The following is a 16,547-nucleotide window of genomic DNA, read 5'->3' on the forward strand; positions in this document are numbered from 1 at the left end:
TGGAGAAAGTCTCTTTGATTCATCTCTAATTTTAAATGTTTCAAATGTTCATTGATTTAAGCACCAAACCACATGATCAGATTTAGAAAACTCCCCAGTCCTGTGCAGAAGTTTGTAATATAAATGTAAAATTTGTATTTTTTATCTATCAAAAAGAAACAAGTATGTTTCATAAGATTCACAAAAACATTCAAACTCTCCAATACTTTTTTTCCCCAAGTCATTGTGATATGACAAACATTACATTTGTACCTGAATCCTGAATTTGCTTAAACGCTGAAAAGTTATATCCACCTCAACATTTGCTTCTACATCTTTGCTTTGTCTCTTAAAAGGCTTGTGGAAGTTTTCAGCCAGACTCCCACAATCCTTTTCTTCTGGGCACTTTTCCATAATAGCCATTTTTAAGATACACAACAAATAGCTGTTAAATCAGCACCAAGGCTGTGAATATTTGCAGCTCACTCAGAATGCTCATCTTGCATTTTTGGCTAGAACCTAAATGTTCTAAACCATGTTTTCCAATCCAAGCCTTGCCTTTTTTGTGTCTTTTGTTGCTATTAGAACTGTTTCTCTTCAAAGTCATTTAGCTGGCACCTTTTACTGAGCAAACGGAGAGCCCAATGAATCAGAAAAGTATATTATTTAGGTCACAGGAACACAGAGACAGGGTGCCCACTATTTCCCATAGTAAAAGAAAGATAGGAGCGGTAAAGTGAGGAAAGTAATGAGAGGAGGGAGAGTCAAGGAACTGTGAAACTTTGAGTACCAATCAGGCTGATAAGAAGTGACAACCTCAGAGCCTCTGAGCTAAGATAACTGCAGTATGCTCTCTGTGTCTTTCCCTATCACAGCCATACACGCGCACTCATATACACAACAAGATGTTGGCCCTTTGTGTCAAAGAGCCCACTGTCAGTGGGTGTTGCGCATGCGCTTCCAAAACACTGCTGCCTTTGCAGCTCAGAAAAGTGCAATCTGTCAGGAAAGTAAAAAAAAAAAACAACAAACATTTGTTTGATCGGTACTGTAAACAGCTAATCCAAGACCAATTATTTAATTTGTCATGACATCATCCCAGCAATTGATTGGTTTGAAATTGAACAAAGCAGAGCAAAGACTTCAGCACTGCATTTTAACTTCAGTTTGAAGCTATTTCTTATACACTGCTGCACTACTGCAGTGTACGGCCTCATCTAAATGGCCATCTGTTATTCTATTATGTGGATTGGAAGATGGTTCATCTTTGTCCCACTACTCATGCTGCGAGGTATTACTTGGTTCCTGACAGAAGACCTTATCTGACCACTAAAAGCCAGAAGGGTTTGTTCCCTCCTTCTATTGATCTCCTGACTTTTCGCAGGTTCAGCCACCCTTGTCCCCCAGGCGCCACTGTTTATGAAAAAATAAAAATAAATAAAAAAAGCAGTACTGCTTAGTGGTAATGTCATTCATGCCGGCCTAATACCTGTTGCTGTTAGTCTTCCTGCTGATTCCGAGTGTTTGCTTACTTGATTCTGCCAGCATGTCTCAGGCAGAAAGCTTTGGAATCGCAGCGTGTTTGGAGCTTTACAGCATTACCCTCCCAGCTTGCTGTTTCTACCTGCTTTGGATCTACATTTTCATCTCTTTGTCCTGTGATTTCAGATATATCGGGCTGTGATTGAATGGTATTGTGCTGCAGTATGATGCCACAAGCGCCTGCTGCTCTCTGTTTCCCTGTCTCTGGCAGAAAAGCCCCATGACTGTATCGTAATAGCATGAAAGTTGTAAAAATAGCCTTATCTCAAACATCTCGAACGTAAGCAATCAAAATCTTGACATGTTATTGTAGCCTCACAGAATGATTAATATGTCAAGTGTTCTTTTAAATATTTTTGTAAAATATGCAAAAACACACATGCACTCAGTGCATGTTGTTGATCACTGTAGCGCTAATCTTTTTGGACTCTATGTGCAGAGCTGAAAATGATTTGTGCTCAAAACTGTGAAAACCTTCAAATCACAACTGCACCTCATTTTGTTGCAAGTCAACACAATGTAGAGCATGAACAACATTTTTACTGCACTACATGTTGGTGACAGCATCACTTTGTACAAGTTCTTTTCTTCAGTATAAACAGGGAATCTGGTTGAAGCTGATTGGAAAATAAATTGGGTTAAATACATGACAATCCTGGGAGAGTTTCAACAGAAGCCCCAGTCAAAGTCCAGACCTAAATCCAACCGAGACTGACTTAATTTCTAAAGAACAGTGGGCAACATGTTAGGCTCAAGATAGATATTGCAGAAGGTGCCACAGTAACAGCAAATACAAGGTCAAATACAAACACAGAACACTGTTATATTTGTTTATACTTTAGTACATTTTGAAAATCATGTTTGTTTTATTTCTATTCACAATTATGCAACACTTTGTGTTGGTCTGTCACTTTAAAATCTCAATACACAAAACATGAAAAAGATCTGTGGATGTGAACATTTTTGCAAGGTTGTGAGCTTCTCCCACAAACTACTTCCTCATATACCTATAACATTTAAGATATTGAAAAATGCATAGCTGCACCTTTTTAATGTTTCACACTAACACCTAAATCTCTGGTTGTCTTAAAATGCAGAAACAGCAAAAACTTTGATCAATAAATAACTTTGTAATCTAACTTACTCAGCAATACAGCTGCATTGACTACTGATAACAAAGCTGCACTTTTTCTCCAGGAACATCCACAGTTTAATGAGTCTTCTCATATCTCCTAAAGTAGCAGCTTCTGTATATCTAGGCTCAACATAACAACTGTCTAAATGTGTGCGTGGGAATGGAGTCTTTTGTAAACTTGTTGGATGAGGGCCCTATTTAGTCAACCCTGACTCACATAGTTCATTCCTTTTTATTGTGGAACCAATATGTTAATCATCTACCAAAAAACAACATATTTTTTTCCAGTTGGAGACTTGATAGTTCCTTATGAGGTTAACTAACCCGCAGCCTCCCAAAACACATTGGTAACACATTATTCTACTGTTTTTCCTCCAAACAGTGTATAGTACATGCACCAATTTTTGTAATCAAAACAATGTGTCATGGGTACAACCAGTTTGCCTGCTAGCTATGTTAATTTTCACACTGTCCAACATGATGTATTTTGAAAACAAAATGTTAGCATGCAATTTTGCAAATAGTGTTCTGACAAAGTTTAAGTAATTGCTTGAATAAAGCTCTTCAAATATACGTATTAGCAATGATTCCATTTTGAATTTTTGTAATTTTGCATATCTCTTTGAATCTGAGGCTCATTCTGCAATGCAAATCTGATAAAAAGGCTTTGAAACAGCTTTAAGGGTGTAAAGGTCTACTGTTTTATGATGCACACCCACATGCAAAATGAGACATTATGATAAAGTGATGAAAACTACTGTTACTGTGCATTTTGTGTTCAGCGTAAAGATTCCCTGACAGAACAACACTATTTTTTTCCTAGAAGTAAAGTGCTGTCAAAAGCAGTCAAAAGCCCTATTTTTAACACAGTCCTACTCAAAGTAAAGTGTTTTGCTTTTAGTGGCACCTGACAAAGAAAGGTTCAGCTTTCAGTGGAGATGCAAAGTGTAAAACAGATTCGTTTCTGTTGTTTTTTCAGCTTTTTGAAGGAGAGGACAAATTTACAGTGTGCTTAGTAATCAAGACATTTCATGATTAAATTAAATTTCTGATTTCTGCGTTTGTGAAAAAGATGCCATGTTAGATAAATCATGTCTTAAAGAGGCTTTAACGTGTTGTGAATTCTAAAACGACCAGTAATGTTTATTTTAAACTCATAATAGTGTCAATAAGCAGTCGTAAGCAGCTTTGGGATGACTGACGTTTTTGCCTTTGTAGCTCTACGTTTGTTGACTGTCAGTTTCTTTCTTTATGCATTGTGAGGAGGAGTGTAAAATGCTGTCAGAAATATAAATTGTAATGATAGCACCTGTGTTGTCAGTGATCTATCTTTGCCAGATTCCCTCTTTCTTCTTCCCCACATTTACATGCCTCTCTGCACCCTGTTTACCCTCAACTCCTGGCGGATTATACTCCCTTCAATATATTTGCATACATTTTATTTTTTCTTTCGAGTTCATTACTCATCATGAGTTCATCTTTGCTGGATCCTCTCGCCTGTTCTTGCTCGCTGACTGGCAGCAGCAGAAGATGCTCAGTAATGGCTGTTAGATTTTAAGTGCTCCATGACAGGCGCACTGCATTGTGTGATAGGAAGTGTAGAATCGAGCTGTTGTGCACAGTGTACATTGCTGAAAAAAAGTGTATCCCCCATTACAGATTTCTGCAGTTTTTTTAATTGTAAAACTTGAATATTTCATATTATCCAGCATTTTTAAATATTGTATAAATCGTTAGCAAATAAGGAAAACAATTTTCCATCCGTGGAAGCAACCAGGCAAGATTTTAAAATCACTGTGGAGAAAGTTTTATTTAGCTCAATTAAAGGAATTTTAAGCATTATTTGGTTGTTTAGGATCATAAAATAGGTCACTGCATTTCAATTGAATTTAATTTGGGCTTTGACTAGGCTACATTAAAGCGCTTTTGAAGTAATTCTGGTAGAGTGGCAACTTTTAGGAAGATTAACCACTGTGCCATGCTTTTGCCATTTATGGATAATCACAGTGTTTACAGGAAACCCAAAGCCTTAGAAGTAACTTTGTCAATCCTTTCCAGACATGAGAATCATTCTTCTCATATGTTGATGAATTTCTTTAGATACAATATTGTTTAATCTAATTTTTAGGCTACTTTATGTAAGCAGAAAGCTTCTATTTAAGCTTTTAGAGATTAGGTAATAATCTGGCTACGGCATGGTCAGTGGAATTGATCTAAATTCTCTAAAGAATGTGGTTTATATTGTTTAGTTAAATATTTTATTTAACTGGTGATGGTCAATGGTTAAGAACTTTTCACACAGAGCCAGTATGATTTCAGAAGAAAAATGGCTTTTGCTTTTACTGTCATTTTTTTCTCTCCTTTGGTTTTAAAAGTTTTTTGATCTGAAACGTTTGAGTGTGACAAAACAGAAGGAATGTGTTAGGGAAAAAAAACACTTCTTCACAGAACTGTATATGCACTTGTATTTGAAGAGCCTTGGTGGGAATTTCTTTATATTGGATCTTTTTAGGGATTGTTGTTCTTACCTAGTAAAAAATGTATTTCTTTTATCGAGTCGTCCCCATTACCTACCGTATCATATTGCACCAGTGTAAATCAGAATTATAGCCTGACCACAAACAGACACCGATGGAGCTTGTGGGCAGATCAAGAAAACATACATACAGAGAAGTAGAAAAAGTGGCAAATATTGATTTTTAAAGTGTGCAATGATTTTTTGACTTTGTTATGATTCCTTTTTATCTGTGAGAAATGAAGAGCTATTACGCTGTACGTTGCTGCAGGGCAGAAATTTCCCAGGTACTTTTGAACAAATTAGATGGCCATAGCTCCAGAAATATTACACATCCTTCTTTATTTTTTCTCATTTTGTCCCTTTACAACCAAAAACTTGCATGTACTTTATTGGTATTACATGTGGTAACTCAACGCAGGTACCGTAATTGTGAGGTGAAAGGAAAATGTCGGTTATTATTTTTCAATACTTTCAGTAAATCTCTTAAAAAATAAATATTTTACAATCAGTTTGCAGTAATCAGTAAAAAACGAATTTGATTATTTTCATGTGTATAGTTCTAACCTGCACAGAGTGCATGGATAAAATCATTGCGCAAAATAGTTCAATTGTCATTGCACAAAGCTCTGCAGTGAAAACCTTTTCCCTTACTACTCCTCCCAAGCTGACTAAATTACTGAAAGTAAAGGGAAAATTTTGTGGAGAGTTTTTGGAAATTGGGCAAATTTGGTGAGACCTTTGTGACAAGATTAGTCATGAAAGCAGCATGTGTCCTGCACTAAGATCTCACTGAAGAAACAAAATGATAAAATGAAAACAGGAAAATATGTGCATGAGCATTCACAATGTTTTAGAAGAATTGTGTGCAAACAGTGGTTTTTTTGGTGCTCGCTACTTCAACCCATCTTGTGGGCATGCATGCCAACCAAAGTACTGTAGAGGTCGATTTTCGTCCCTTATAAATAACATTTTCAATGTTACATTACATTACTTGAACCTGCACCTGTATCACCTAAATAGGTTATGCTCTATATAAATACGCAGACACATTTTTTTCTAAATTTCAAATTACCTTCTCTGTAGTAGCTGATGTATTGATGTAGTAAACACTAGATCTGTAAACCTTAATGTTCTGCTTTGTTTCATTACCAGAATAAGACAAATCCCCTCAATGTGACCCCACCTATCCAAGCTGTGGACCAGGACAGAAACATTCAACCTCCATCGGACAGACCTGGGATCCTGTACTCCGTCCTTATTGGTAGGTTGAACCTTTGTGAGCTCAGATTTGTTCCACGAGGGGTTTCTCTTTTTTGTTTACAGTACTTTCAACAGGCAAGTGTAATAACATAATAGAATTGTTGGCTTAATGAAAAGTAGGTTTAATACCTGCTTTCAAGTTAATTCCAAAATGCACTGTTAGCTTCATTTGAACACACATTCTAAATTGTAGAATATAAATGTATTTCATATAAAACAAATGTTGCACAAGAACATTTGTTGATTAAGAAATCAATTCTTTTGAATTTTATCTTTGTGTTTTGTCCAAATTCCCTGGAGAATAACAGGGAATGATCAGATCTTTGACTCCATTGTCTCTCTTCCCGGGTTTCTTGATTTCAAGAGGTGTGGCAAAGCAAAGGAGGTGGATTAGCAGTGCTTACAAATTGGCCACCAGAGAGCCTTCCTGCCCACAGCATCATCATCCACAACTCTTTGAAATACTTGAATGATATGAGTAACAACAATATTTAATATTCCTTTGGAATTGATGTGATATATATTTTTAATCAATTTAAATAGAGTCTTTGGCACAGTCATTTAACTGTTACAGTCAACGCGTATGTATAATGGAAATAAATTGCAAGTTTCTTGAGACGGTAAACAGTAGTTCACGTTAAGGCTAGAGAGAGAATGTTTTGGTTAATGTGTTAGGATTAGAAAATACATGTAACTGCAATATGAAGAATCTCAGACTTTCTAACAGATTTTGAAAAAGGTCAAAATAAATCAGCTTCTACTTTGTAATGCCGACAATTTATAATTCAAAAGATCATTTATTTTTCTGGTCAATTGCAAAACCTCTAATATTTAAATTAAAAGTTGCTTTAGTTCCATCACAACACACTCAAGCGTGAGAATAAAATGCTCTTTGGACTGAAAAACTAACACTTGAGATATTATATAAACCTGATGGTAATATTACATAACATTTAGATCCCATTAAACCCATTTTGTGTGTTGACTGTACATATTGATTTTTGCTGCATGTCTCACTTCTTCCTTTGCTGAATTTAAGAGAAAACTTAAAGTATGTATGATTTTTTATCATTATGAAAACAAGGAGTCAGTCATAGTGAAATATGTAAGTATGATAACCTTACATAATTTCTAAATACTGTCCATATCACTGTTACTGTTATGACTGTAGACTTATTGTAAATATAAAAATGGTTTTGCACTACACCCTCCACAATACCCACCCACACGAACTGCCTCCAGCTCCATAATAAAGCTGTGAACAACAACCTTAAAATTACCTTAAAAATTGTTATACAGTGAGCTTTGGGTTTTGCTGTTGTTGTTTTTACCTTACCCAGCCTCCTCCTCACTCTTCATGGTGACAGGATGATCTTTGATTCTTTCATTAGCTGCTGATGTTTTCATGTTAAGAGAAGTTTTTTCAGTTGCCATTTTTTGACCTTTCAAGATCATCACGCAACTGCATTGCTTGAAAGGCAAGTTGTCTTTTCATTCCTATTTTGAAAACTGGATGGGTTAGATGGGCCTCTGTGCCAGGTCATATTTAAATCTCAAGGGAAAACAGTGAGGTCTGCAATACAAATGGAAAGTTTAAAGGTATTCTCATAACCTAAATTTACTGAAATATTAATGTAAAAACAACAACAAAAAAAAATCACTTTCTAAAGAAGAGGTTCAATTCAGTTCAATTCAAGAATACTTTATTAATCCTAAAGGGGAATTAAATGTTGTATCCCATGTCATCCAAGTTTCATCTTCTGAAGTGGTCGGCGTTACTGTAGATCTGAAAGCACACTGTTGTTGTACAACAGTTGCTTGAAGAGGATGCTCAGGGTTTTCCATAATGTTCTTTATTTTATGAAAAATCTTTTTTCACACAATCATCTCCAGAGGTTGCATTTTTCACCTTAATCCTGATCCCACATAAGAAGGCAACAGCTCAGACATCAATATCTGTCTGGGCAATATCAGCCCAGATCTGCAACATTCAGAATTAATTCAATGAATAATCTGTAGGAGTCATTTGAAGAGATATTGAAGTGATATAAAATCTGGCAGATTTGGAGAAATATGATATGGCATAGAGGGGAAATACTGCTAAGTTAAGATGTGTCATACTGCTGACCTTCTACAATAAAAAAAACGGATGCCTAAATTAAATCATGGGGTGTTTTAACAAAGTATTGGTTTAACAATGTACACATTTTTGCAACTCTTAATGTCCTGCATTTATCTCCTAAGAAATTAGCTCTTTTTTTTATTTTACCATATGGTGAAAATGTCACTTAAAAAGTGGAAAAGGTTTTGCAATAAATTCTCATCAACTATTTTTTTAGATCACACAAGGCTGGTTTATTTAACAGGCTGTTTACACTTTTGAGATCTGCTTTATTACAATTTATCTGCTGCTTAGTTTGCGAACAAACACTTGGAGGCTGATAAGTTTTGTTAGATAATCCGCCTTATCTGCTCTGGAAGACCTTGCAATGGAATCTTCTCAGGATATTTGTTGTAAATATATAATTAATTGATTTAAGACAAAAAAAATACAAGAATTAAAATACTTACTGTAGAGAATGTACTTACTCAGGCTGAAGTACAAAAGCTCCAAGCCAACATAATTTTAATATTTTTAATTAGTGCAATATATTACTTTTACCAAAAGCCTCAAACTGTCAAGAAGTGTGGGTGTTGATGGTGAGGCAGACGCTTGACACCCAGGTACGATGATAGAAGGTGGTTTAATGATAAATAATAATCCAAAAATAGTCCACAAAACACAGGCAGCACGGCTGAGCGAACGCCAGGGCTCAACGCCGGTAGCAACTGGTTAACGAATGGACTCGGAAACATCAGACGCGTAGACAGCTAAGACAAGGACCCGACGAGGAACAAAGGACACAGGTGGGGTTAAATACACAGAGGGTAATCAGGAGATGAGAAACACCTGGGAACAATCAAGGGGAGACAGGACAACACGGAGACTCAGACACAGAAACTCGAAATAAATACACAGAAAAACACGGGACATGACACAATCGATAAATCTTTGACTTCACCTGAAATGGTTAGGATTAGATTTCTGTTCTACATTTCTTTTACCAAAACAGTAACTAAGGCAAGGAAAACAGCATGCATCTTAGAACCCCCTCCGCCCAAATCAATGTGTGCTAAAAAACAAAGTAACACACATTCATAGAGATGCACAGGAGGCATATAATTGTGCACATGTGGCTGTGTTGGTTCTCTTCTTATGTGAACTTGATTTCCCCACAGAACAATGCCGCATTCAAAGCGTCATATATGAATGTGAGCTATGCGGGCTCATCCCCTCCCATCGAAGGCCGAGATGAGAGAACGGGGAGGATTAGTCATGCCACTCTCCCTCCCTCACTCACTCCTTCCTTCACTTTCCCCCATGACACTCCAAACATACATATATTTTCTCCACCTCTCCCTTTCTCGCTCACTGATGTTTTCCTACGTTCTAATTTTTGTTTGCTCTTTTTTTCCCAGGCAAACCAGCATCCTATACAGAATATTTCAGCTTAAACAGAACCACAGCAGAACTCATGCTGCTTAAACCCATTGACAGGGAGCTCTACCGCAGATTTGATCTGGTTATCAAGGTAAGAAAAACACCAATGCCATAGAATGCCTTTCTAAAGTTTTCTTTTTCCTTCCAGAAACACCAAACATCCTTGGCCTTAGCATTCATATTCTAATACCTTTCAGTCCCAAAATATGCTCAACCTTTTAAGAAACAACTATTACTCAGCTTATATTAATACTATAATTTTCTCATTAGATTATTTGTCTGACAAGAAGTAGACTAGCATGAACATTTTAATTTGCAGAATGTTTATCACCAAATTTATTCCGATTTGACAAGTTTGATTATAATTTTTTTGTTTGCTGAGCCTGTGATGGAAATACACCACAAAATATTTATGGATTTCTCATCTGTTAAAGCTTCAAATAAAGTTTGTATTCAGTAATATTCTTTTGCTGGAATAAAAGATGAGATTTCAAACAAAGTCTGTTGGGATAACACCCTAACTAATGTCAGAAAGGAACAGAAAAAATAAGTGGTTCCAGAAGGAATTCAAACATCCCTACTTTTTACCCTCTTTATAGTCTTACTAAATAATTTCAAGCTGAGGAAATAAAAAAAATTCAATATGCGCTTAGCAGAGGGCATTTAAAATTGTATTACATTTAGTATTTCTTAATTGACTTCTGCAGTCTCAGTATGTCTTACTAAACTCAGGATGAAGATACGTAATTTTTCTCTGTATGCATTAATTGTACAGTAATAAATGACTTCCTTTACTGGTTGAAGTTATCAGTGAATACAGAGCACAAAATACACAGAGCACAAAATATCCTCATAACTAATTTCTCATTAATCAGTTTAGTTCTTTACAGGCTGGAAGACCATGTGTTACATGGGTTCCAATATATTATTTGTGAATTACTGGTTCTTTTAAGTTAGTTTTTCTGTATCTTAATTAATGTATTTCTTGTCTTTGTGGTGTTATGAAAGAGTACAAAGTGTCTGTGCAGTGTAATATCTCTGTACTAGACAGATTTCTTCCAAGTGAGACAAATAGGGAGTTTGAATTTGAAACTCAACAAGTGTCAAATGCATCCTGTTCACTTTATGGATGACTGAATTGTTTTTCAGTGTTCTTAAATTAAATTACACATTGTTTTGTAATGCTCAGTGATATGCTTAAAAATCTTAGAATTAATGAAATAGATCAAAGTAAGCAGGAATGCTAATAATTTGATATGAAACCTTCTATATCCTATCTTCCTATAACAGAGATGCTCCAAATTTTGTACTGCCTTGACCTGTCAGTAACCCTTTATTAGTTAATTAAATTTTTTTAATATTCGGAGTAGACACAATGCTAACCTGTCTAATTAAGAGTATTCATCAGTATTAAAATTGGTTTTACATTTTAACACAAGAAAATGAGAACCGAGTCTGTTCCACATGAACTGCAGTTTCCATATGTATCGCTGAAAGAAAATTTATCCTTAACTTTAAAACTTCCAGGAGTCTTCCAGCATGTTAGGGCTCAAACATAATTGCAGTCTTAATATTTTCCATACACGTCTCAATCTGTTCTGGGATTTTAAAACAGCTTTTAACATTACTGTGTCACTGATTTTGAAAATGATGTTCTTCCTTCATTCACAACTTCCATTCTAAAGAGTATTGTTCTTAGACGTGCAAGTAGTTGACTGAGGAGTGTATATTTTCACAACTAGCTGATAGTTCACCAATCCATCACAGGGTTATAAACAGCAATTTTTATAACAACAAAGGTAACACAATTACCTTATTATTTTATGAAATGGCACTATGTGCTTGGAAAATATACAATACCGTCCCTTTAGCAAAAGTTGTCTTGTTTAATGGCGGCCTTAAAATAAAAAGGGAAATGACAGTCCTGCTGGGATTTGCATTAGGATTCCAATTTTACATGGAAAATGTTTGTTTTTGCCTCCTAGAGTCCACATACATCGCTCTATAAATATGACTCCCAAAAAACACAAATCTTAAAATGGTTATTGCATTTACTATTAGTAAATGTTAGTTGGTACCAAGGGCAAAGGATACACTTGGAAAGGATTAACAGCTTAATTCATAAATTGATCCAATTTACTAAATTGCAGAATACAAACAAAAAGGGGGCTATAAATACTCTATCTGCTAAAGGCAACTTAATAGTGTCTTTAATCCAGACACTACATATAATATTTGTAAAAATATATATTTGTTATGTCTTTCTGAAGTTCTAGAGGAGCTTTGCACAGCCACAAGACTCTGTGCAGAAGTTCAAGCACTGGAAAATAGTCTAGCTGTGCCAATTATTAGAGCTGTAGAGCAAAAATCAGCCAGGCTTGTTTAAATGTCTTTAATCAAATAACAGTTATCTGGTGGCCATTGAACCCAGGATGGCGTGAAAGTGCTTCTGTTGAATAAAGTCAGGATGGTAATCTTGTGTAGGCTGAACAGCACAGGATGCTTACCAATTTGTTCTAAATCACTCCATCTGTTCCTAGTTACAAATAAAATGGGCTAAACTAGTTTAATAATAAAAATAAATTCTTGAAAGTTGCAAATTGCAGTAAATAGGTAGCTAGGTTCTGAGGTTGTTTTTATTTTTGTTCTGGCAGAAAGAATTATAGAAACTTTTACTCTGACAGTAGAAGGGGAGTCTGCTAAGAAAATGTGCTGCTAGCTAACAGTATGACATAAAACCTAGCTTTCCAGCTTTGTTTAGTCATGGAAATATCTATATTTTTACATTAAGAATCATCAAAGTAATTATGATCGATTGAAACTGTTGCTGTTGTTGTCATTACAAAGGATATAACATTGTGTTATATTGTAACTATGAACAGTTTGCAGGATTAAAAATCACACTGAATAACTGTAAACAGAAAACATAAAAGCAGTTTTCTGCTCGGGGGTGAGATCAGAGTATATTATGTTATTTTCACATCTCTGCTAAAATGCCCATTTTTGTGATGTAAAAAAGAGATAAAGATACATAAGTTGTGGAATGTCAAGCTTGATGAATAAGTTCCTTTTTATCTTCAGCTTTCTAGCAAAAGTCTCATCTCATAGTTTTCTGCCAGTGTTTGCTGGTATTTGGGATATTTCATAATTTCCTCCACTTTGACTGAAATCCCAGTTTCCTAATGCTCCCACCAACATCATTTCATGCATGTGTGTTTTTTACATTAAGGCTTTTGGGTATCTCCTTGACCAGTTAATGCACATTCATTTTTCAAATTTAGAGCGACGAACATTTCTCGAAAATGTCACAGTTGAAACATTTATTTTTACTTTATAAGGTGTCATTGTGTTACATTATCTTTTTAGTTTGTTTTTCATTTGTGTTGCATAGGTAATATGCCACTTAAAGCAGCAACAAGTTCTGAAATAATGAACTGTTTACATCACAAAGCCATTAATTTGAACCAGTCTGTGAACAATATTTATATCCACTCTGTCACACAAATTTATGACTCCTTAACATTACCTTGCTTTGCATTTTTGCTTCAGTCATAATTGCTATACCAGTAAAAGCACTGCAACTTCCTTCACCAACACATCAGATTGATATAAAAAAAAAACAACATTGGCCCTGAAAATATAATTTCCATCTGAACATCAGAGAAAACATTTCAAGTTTGAAATGCTTTCTAATATCACAGAGAGTACCCATAGTGCTCATCTTATAAATATTTCAGCTTTGACTGAAAGGATTCAAACAGATACCAATTCAGACAGAAGGTTTGATGATCTCCTGTTTTCCTGCTGTGTTGATGTTAGCCTTTTTAGATTGGCTTTAATCTATCTAGGGGATGCAAATTGCATCAGGAGACCAAAGAAAAATACAGCATTTTCAGATTTGTTTTTGCAGTAATAGGGTCGGATATTCATGGGCAGACTGAGGAAAAAGTTCAGTTTTAATGAGACTAACAGCTCCAAAGTAAAAAAGTAAGTTTTACCTTTAATACATTCTGTTCAAACTTCTCTCTTTGTATTGGCTTTAAAAGAAAACTCCAAACCAACTAATTTGCATACTCTCTTACCACTGATCATCTACAGGAATGTGGACATGTTTTTGCTTATAAAATGACAATGACACGAGTATCTACTCAACTTTAAAAAAAGTTGTGATTTTATATGACTTCCTCCTTCTTACTTCCTTATTAAAGGACATCCCAGGTTAATGTATTCTTACCACTAAGATATTAAAATTGTGCAGTCGTGATGGGTTGCACTGCATTTGGGTTCCCTAGTTGGTCGGTAACAGGAAGTCTGCACCAAACAAAACCGTTACATTCTGCCCTGTCTCTAGGCGGAGCAGGACAATGGTCACCCCCTGCCAGCGTTCGCCAACCTTCAAATCGAAGTTCTGGATGAAAACAACCAAGCACCATACTTTTTGGAGTCTGGTTACCATGGATACATCAGTGAGGCTTCACCAGTCGGAACCACCGTCGCTACCAACGCCACTCTATCGACTCCCCTCACTATAATAGCTTTGGATAATGACGTGGAGGAGGTAAGCATATTTTTAGTTTTGCAAACCTTTAACACGTTCAGTATTATAACAATACATTATTTATGGTTATGGAGCAGTCTTCACAGCTGTTGAATTTTCTTACATTTTGGTATAACAATAAACATTTATCATTTTGAAGTTTATGATCATGCCCTTCGATGTACAGCTGTTTTTATATTGAGATTAAAGTGTGCACAGGGGATCTCTCTCTGTTGATAAGTGACTTCTGAAGACAATTGCTTGTACTGCATTTTATTTAGGGGAGTCAGTAAAGGAGGCTCAATGGATGCTACACTGAAGATTCTGTTTTTAATATGATCAAATGTTAAATACATTGCACTATATATTTTTCTGAAGAGTTAATGGTACAGTTTGTTTTGTATGCTTTTGTTGTAGCTGAAACCCAATCAGAAGCCTGTAGGTATCATCTGAGTTGTGTGTTGACTCCATTTCCTTTCTCTTAATTTTCAACTAGAAATGCAGACAAGGACACCAAACATTTATGTAAAATGTTAATATTCATTAAACCATGTTTATGGCGTTTTACTGTACATATGGTGTCATTCTGGAGATAATTTTCTATTGGTCACCTGACTGAAACCTGTGCAGTGAGATCTATCAGATCCTTTGTAACTTCTCTGCAAGCTAAAAAGAATCCTAATTTGAAATAGTGAGAAAATTATAAGTAGGATAATAAAACTGTTTCATGTTAGTTCAATACAGTCTAAGTCAGAATATGTATGCATTAAATTATGGCATGAGTTACTAAATGGACAAATCAACCATTAATCAGTTTTAACAAGACAGATAAGGACAAGTAAAGACATTTCTTCATGTTATAGAACAATAAAGGAAGTGTATAATTTTCTTCCGTTGAGGTTTACTCTACAGTCAGAATTAGAATTTCGCTGTTCTGGTTTTAAAAGGCCCTTTGGCTCTTTGCTTCCTTTATGGCTCAAAACTAAATTACTCCCTTGGGCAATGGTATATAATAGCATAAGCATATATAATAACATGTTGAAAGCATTCCCATGCAGGCATGAGAATGACTCTAACATATTTAAGTGCCCACCTCTTTCCTGCTTTTCTCCCCACTGAATCTCAGCTTTGTGCTTTGCTTGCAGTGTTTGAAGTGCCCTATCTAAAGTCCCAGTGAATCTGACAGTAAAACCGTTTGGCGCTTTAAATTACCTCCCAGTAATAATTGAGATTTTACAGTGCCGCAATATTGTTATCGCCGACGCATCCCCGACAGCTGAGTTTGTTTAAGGTGTAGTGAAGACATTTTGACAAAAACAAGCTTTGGTTCATTGCTATCTAAAGGTCTCCCCCCAACAGGGATTGGTGTTTAGGAAGGATAATGTGTCGGGGTGGGATTTTTAGATTGAGCCAATTGATAAACAACTGGTTATTTTTAGTATTCCCAACTCTGGTCTTTCCCTCTGCAACAGGCACCAACAATGATGATTCGTCCTAATAGCTTTTATGCACTGTCTATCACTTTTATTTATGTTCTTGCATGCTAATGTAAGTACGTTCCTGTGTGTTACTGTTTAAATGTGTGTAGGCGTGTGTGTGTTCATGCTTATTTATGGCTCAATATCCACAACTTCAACATCAACAAGATTATCAGGCCCCCTACCCTGCTGAGCCAGCCTTATCTGGAATGAGAAGAGCTCTCTATCTCTCTCTCTGTCTCTCTTGCTTGCTCTCACCCTGTCTCTCTCTCTAACACAGAAACACACACACACTCTTAAATAAACACACAAACAAGAGATGGTTGTTTGGAAATGCCAGAGCAGGCCATAGATGAGAATTGCCTCTTCATCATTGAGTGTGGTGTGCATTTGCAGACATTTACAATTTGCTGTTAGGAAAGTTTTAATGTCTGAAAATCAATTGAGATTTTTTTCTATTCAGAATTTTCTGTCAAAGCCAAACACCTTTTTTTGTTTTACTCTTAGTTATTCCTCCTGCAGATGTTCTTGTGCTTAGGTAGGGCATAGGTAGGGCA

At 35.8% G+C, this 16,547-nt stretch overlaps 1 protein-coding gene across 2 annotated transcripts in view; it reads left to right on the forward strand.

Annotated features, from left to right (window-relative positions):
- The window catches only part of LOC114152078 (protocadherin-15-like), a 283,395-nt gene that overhangs the window by 150,349 nt on the left and 116,499 nt on the right, over positions 1 to 16,547 (forward strand). For both annotated transcript variants that reach the window (XM_028029788.1, XM_028029789.1), the window contains exons 12-14: positions 6,327 to 6,435; positions 9,954 to 10,066; positions 14,327 to 14,533. In XM_028029788.1, the coding sequence (XP_027885589.1) occupies positions 6,327 to 6,435; positions 9,954 to 10,066; positions 14,327 to 14,533 (429 nt within the window). The remainder of the gene's footprint in view (positions 1 to 6,326; positions 6,436 to 9,953; positions 10,067 to 14,326; positions 14,534 to 16,547) is intronic.

Source organism: Xiphophorus couchianus, chromosome 10, assembly GCF_001444195.1.
Source record: "Xiphophorus couchianus chromosome 10, X_couchianus-1.0, whole genome shotgun sequence".
Classification (NCBI taxonomy): domain Eukaryota; kingdom Metazoa; phylum Chordata; class Actinopteri; order Cyprinodontiformes; family Poeciliidae; genus Xiphophorus; species Xiphophorus couchianus.